At 41.9% G+C, this 5,750-nt stretch overlaps 1 protein-coding gene across 1 annotated transcript in view; it reads right to left on the reverse strand.

Moving 5' to 3' along the window:
- Positions 1–3,114, reverse strand: part of LOC308635268 (ER membrane protein complex subunit 2-like) — a 19,807-nt gene extending 16,693 nt beyond the window's left edge. Inside the window, exons 1-3 of the mRNA XM_081269629.1 lie at positions 2,956–3,114; positions 1,934–2,080; positions 1,282–1,423 (exon numbers count right to left, since the gene is read on the reverse strand). Coding sequence (XP_081125755.1) covers positions 1,282–1,423; positions 1,934–2,080; positions 2,956–3,057 — 391 coding nt within the window. The 5' untranslated portion in view covers positions 3,058–3,114. The remainder of the gene's footprint in view (positions 1–1,281; positions 1,424–1,933; positions 2,081–2,955) is intronic.
- Positions 3,115–5,750: the final 2,636 nt, after the last annotated feature.

The following is a 5,750-nucleotide window of genomic DNA, read 5'->3' on the forward strand; positions in this document are numbered from 1 at the left end:
CTTGTTGCTTTATGTAAAATGCACTACAAAAGATACAGACAGAGGTAAAAATCCCAAGTCTCTTTAGATTAATAGGAGCTAAACCCAGTGGGGTATAGACTGAATGATTTGGGATTGAAGAAGTGAAAGTTAAAAGAGTAGAGAAATCAAGACATTACCTGACAAGTAAAGCCAAGAAAAATATTTGTAATCATGCTAACAATATTTGAGTAATAAAAATGACATGTTTTATGAATGCATATCCCTGATTATTTGGCTCATGCCAAAGACCTGGAATAATGCCTGCCACATGGTAGGCACATTCAAATATTTTTAGGATAATACCACTATGAAAAACAATAAAAGTGTAAGTTAAAAAAGTCTCAAACTTTAAAGCTGAAATTAACTCAAATTTCCTGACTCAAGGGGGGAGGCCCCTCTAACCTGGGTGTGTGTGGGGGAGCTCCCCCTTCCGCACCCAGGGGAGAGGGCACTACCCCCTGAGGGGGTGAGGCCCTTCCATCCTGGGTATTGGGGTGGGGGGAGGAGCTCCCACCCCTAACCCCTCACCTAGGGGAGAGGGCACTCCCCAGTCTGGTAGAGGTAGAGGACATTCCCCCCTCTGGGGTAGATGCCCAACTAACCTGGCTGTGGGTGGGGGAGCTCCCCCTCCGCACCCAGGGGAGAGGGCTCTCCCAACTCCAGGGGAAGGCCCCTCTAACTTGGGTGTTGGAGGGGAGCTCCCCCCCCTCCACACCCAGGGGAGAGGGCACTCCCCCCTCCAGGGGCTAGTCCCCTCTAACCTGGGTGTAGGGGGGAGTTCCCCAGTGCACCCAGGGCACAGGGGAACTCCCCTCTCCAGGGGGGAGGAGCCTCTAACCTGGGTGTCCAGGGGAGCTCCCTTGTGCACCCACCACAGAGGGGCACTCCCCACTCTTATATATATATATATATATATATATATAAATGAAAGTTGATGATCTAATATTTCTTTTCAACACTGGCCAAACTTTCTTTTTGTCTGCTAATTATTTACTTGAAATCAGCACAAGAGGCTATAACCTTCTTGAAAGCAGCACAAGAGGATGTAACCTTAAAGACACATTTTATTATTAAATAATTTTATTCTGCCTATGCTTTCAGGAACTTTTAAAAAAATATTATATAGTGCACCTCAGAATAAAATGTTTCTTTGTCTTTTCTTATCAAACTTTATATTACTGGCAAGAACAATTTATTTTTACTTTTTATTTTGTTGCCTTCCCAGAGTTCTGGGGGACTTTTCAGAGAAGAATATGGTACCTTCAAAAGCCACTTTGTCTCCCATGATCCTTTCTAGGACACCTCGTGGGAGTTTCTCAAAAGCCTCATTGGTAGGTGCAAAGAGGGTGAAGTGACCATCTCTTCCAAGGGCCTCCAGTAAGTCAGATGTAATGGCAGCTGCCTGAAACATAAATGTGTTTTTCGGAGGATTACACATTGCAAAGGTCTACCATAGGAAAATTACAACACACTTAGACTAGGATGACATGAGGGAGTTGATTTCTTCACTTAAGAAGTTTGTTCTTGGTAGACCTTTAGAACATTACTTTTGGCACAACCAGTTATATCTATTCCAACTTTCTTCAAACAGTGTCTGCCAGAATGGAATTCTGCCAGTGTTTGTGTGACTATAGCAATATCCAGAAGTACATACAATAACTGAGATGGACACAGTCTAAATGCACTTAATACAATACAGTCACAGAACTAATCATTCTTTATCAATCATGTCCACATTAATATTACTTCATATGAGATGATTTCTCCTGCATAAAATGAAAACAGTTTAATTTCATGAAATACAGTTACATTTCTGCCAGATTTGTTTAATAGCTTTTTTTACTGTTGCTGAATTTTGACAGGGAAAGAGGAGGGATTTCAATGATCCAAAATAATCTGCTCTTGTACTTACTCTAAAAGATGAAAGGTCATCTTCCGCTTCAATGAAGTCTTGTATTGAAGTACCAATTTGTGTAAGCACACGGTCAATGACGTGTACAACACCATTTGTGGCAATCTGGTTCCCATGAATGATTCGAGCACAGTTAACGGTGACAACCTATAATTATTTGGGAATATCAGAAAACTGAAATCGGAGTCATCCACTGACCACTGAGACCACAAGACCACTTATAGGTTTCATTTATTCTATTATATGGAAGATGAACGGGCCTATACTCTGAATGTAAATGCTGTGGAAGAACAAAATATTTAAAAATCAAACTGAAAGAGAAAATAGAACCAGTTCAGAACCCGGGATAGTTACACATCTTGTATCTGGAAACATAAGGCAAAGCAAAACATTTTTTAAAATTTGAATTATTGCTTATTTTCTCTTTCATACATATAGCTAAATTATTTCTAATGGAGGTCAATGAATTATATAAAGAAATCTAATTAGTCTTAAAATAAGTTCTGAGAAAATGAAACAAATCATTATTGCAAAAATATACCCATTTCTATTATAATGACTACCTAAGTTTTGTTTATCACTAACTCATTTTGTCCCTGGGAATGTAACCATAGGAAAATTATATAGCCCTGTTGGCAGCTTCCCCTAAAGTCTATCCAAACACACAAGGATCTCAATGGCATCATAACCAGAGAGTAATAAAAGAACACCCATTCTCTGGTATCCTTTTTGCTATCTATAAAAATATTTTAAACATATCAAGTACTAAATTCTTCTATTTTATGAAATATAAGTTGACTGGTTAATGAACTGCCAATGTATTTTATATTTCATTATCATTAGTAGAAAACAGTAACTGGATTGAAAATTTACATGCCATAGATCTGAGGAAAGTTATGATGCATGCATTTATATTATTCTCACTAACATTTTACTATTTCTTTTAGTTTTATATAAAATGTACAGACAAGATTAAGAGAGACATGGCCCAGAAATCCACTTTATTTATAATTGAAACTTACCCCATTAGGATAATGGTTAATGAAAAGCCCCAAGTTGTTGTACATTGAAGGGATAACCATGCCATTTTTTAAGTCCTTGGTCAACATCCTCTTATTAACCATGTGGCTATGCAAAGCATTCAACAATTCAACATTTACATTGTTCTCCAAACCTCTACAGATATCCTAGGAAAGATTGAAATGATAGAAATTTATTTTATTGTGGTTCATTATTGAAATTCTTATGATCACTTTTTACTCTCATTACTTTCTTATTGCATTATCAATTGGTTACACAAAAGTGAAATAAGTAACTTAACATTACAATCTTATTAAGAAATTTTATAGGTACAAATATTCAGTTAAGGATCCTGAATCTGATAGAGTGCTTGTGTATTTTTAGAGACAAAACACAAATTTTAAGTGAATATGCTAATGAAGAAACAATCATGATATAAATTGAAGACCTAATGGGAATTATCAGATATTTAAAATACTTTAGGTGGGTAAAACTCAAAATGACATTATATTTGTATTCAATACTTGATTTTTAATAAGGATTTTATTTATTATATAACAAATTCAAGAATTTGACCCTCCTCTACCATTTAATCTATTGCATTGTAATTGATGTTAAAGGAAATACAATAACGTAAAATCTCAACCTCAATGGGACTTATATTACAATAGGTAAAGATAATTATAGCTATATTTAGTATATAAGGAAAAAATGTTTTCAGGGGTCCAGTGAGAAATGCCACTGTTCTTAAAATGATTTGGAGAGAGACATGGAAGAAAAGATGAGACTTGTTGGTCATTCTGAGTTCAGCAGCTAACAGAAGGTGAATATTGAGAGCAAGGTCCAGTTTCGTTAACATACTTTTATGTTTCCCAGATAATATTAAGACATTTAGAAATGCATGTGGTATGATAATAAAAAGGATTTTAATGTCTAAATAAGGACATTAAAGGGGTAACCATGCCATTTTTTAAACTGGCAATGCAGAACTACTGAAAAATTTTGACTTTGGAATTAGAACTAGGCTTTAGGAAGGTCAATCTAGAGGGAAGGCACAGCAGAAATTACAGTATTAGTTATGAGGATTACTTGAGATGGAAAATAAGATGTGGTTGATTGATAGTAGAATTGGAAGGAGGAGAGGTAAAGATGACTTATGATTTTCAAGTCTGAACCTTGAGATTGGTACTGTCAGTTATGGGGAATAGGCAGCCAGAAAGCAATTATTTATGATAGAGAGGAAAAAAATGGCATATGTTTTGGATATTTTCTGTTTAAATATGCAAATGGTATAACCAAGAAAAAATATTAAGAGTAATATTAGAAATACTCTACTGGTGTTCCAAGGAGAAACTAACACTGGAAACACAGATTTCTTGGCAATGATCTATAGTGAGTTGGAGTCATCAGAAGTTCAGATAAAGGGCAGAGTTCAGTTCCTAGAAAAGGTTTTTATAAGTTCCATTCTTAAGGCAAGGAAGAAAAGGAATCATCAACAGGAAATAAAGAGGTGGTTTAGACGTGGAGAAGGACCACAAGAGAGCCTTCTATAATCCAAACAGCCTCAGCTCTTGTAGCAAGACAACAGCTATGAGTACATACCTCCATTTTATTTAAGTATATTTGACTATAGTAGGAATTATCAACTCATTTTCCTATCAAATAGAAGGTAGAATTAATGATACCACATATATATTTATATGTTACCTATGATAGGGAGACCCTAAAGATTACTGATTCCCACACTTTCTCAGAAGTTGGGGTAGTCTGTGATGGGTGATGGTTTTAGCTTTGCTGAGATACATATTGCACCTATTTTCTGTCAGGTGCCCAGGACATGGTTCTGCAGTCAGTGAATGAATGTGGAGGGTTAAGCACTCAATTCACATAGCTATGAGTGCACCCATGCAGAAATTCACTTTCCTTCTCATTGTATTCCTAAATACAAGAGCAGGCAAAGATTTCCTGTAGCCCTCTTAAATAACAAAAGTCTATTGTGGGGTAGTTATACACAACAAGCAAAACTACTCACGCGGCGAGATAAGGAAGCAGGGCTGGGGTACGCTTAGAGGGCAGCTGAAGCGGCGATGGCAAACGACTGCGGCAGCGTAGTTCACGTGGCAAGGTAAGGCGGAAGGCTGAGGTCCGCGTGAGGGGCAGCCTGGGCAGCAGCGGCAGCCTCCGTCAAGCGGCGAGGTAAGGCAGCGGGTCTGGGCTCCTGTGGGCGTCAGCCTGGGTGGCAGCGGCTGCTTCCTTCTGGCCACAAGGTAAGGCGGCGTGGCGGCGGCTCGGCGTGGCGGCTGGGCGGCGGCGTGGCATAGCGGCGGGACAGCCAGGTTGGCGGCGGCTCGGCGTGGCGGCGGCGGGGCAGCCAGGTTGGCAGCGCCGCGGCGTGGCAGCGACGTGGCGTGGCGGCGGCTTGGCGTGGCGGCGGCGGCGGGGCAGCCAGGTTGGCGGCGGCGCGGCGTGGCGGCGGCGGGGCGTGGCGGCAGCTCGGCCTGGCAGACAGGTTGGCGGCGGCCCAGCGTGGCGGCGGGGCGTGGCAGTGGCGGCTGGGCTTGGTGGCGGCAGCTCGGCGTGGCGGCGGTGGCTGGGCATGGCGGCGGCGGCTGCGCGTGGCGGCGGCTCGGCGTGGCAGCCAGGATGGCGGCGGCGCGGCATGGCGGCGGGGCAGCCAGGTTGGCGGCGGGGCAGCCATGTTGGCGGCGGCGGGGTGTGGTGGCGGCTGCTGGGCGTGGCGGTGGCTGGGCGTGGCGGCCGCGGCTGGGCGTGGCGGCAGCGGGTTGGCGTGGCAGCC

Source organism: Spermophilus citellus, assembly GCF_964194105.1.
Source record: "Spermophilus citellus genome assembly, chromosome: 16".
Taxonomy (NCBI): Eukaryota; Metazoa; Chordata; class Mammalia; order Rodentia; family Sciuridae; genus Spermophilus; species Spermophilus citellus.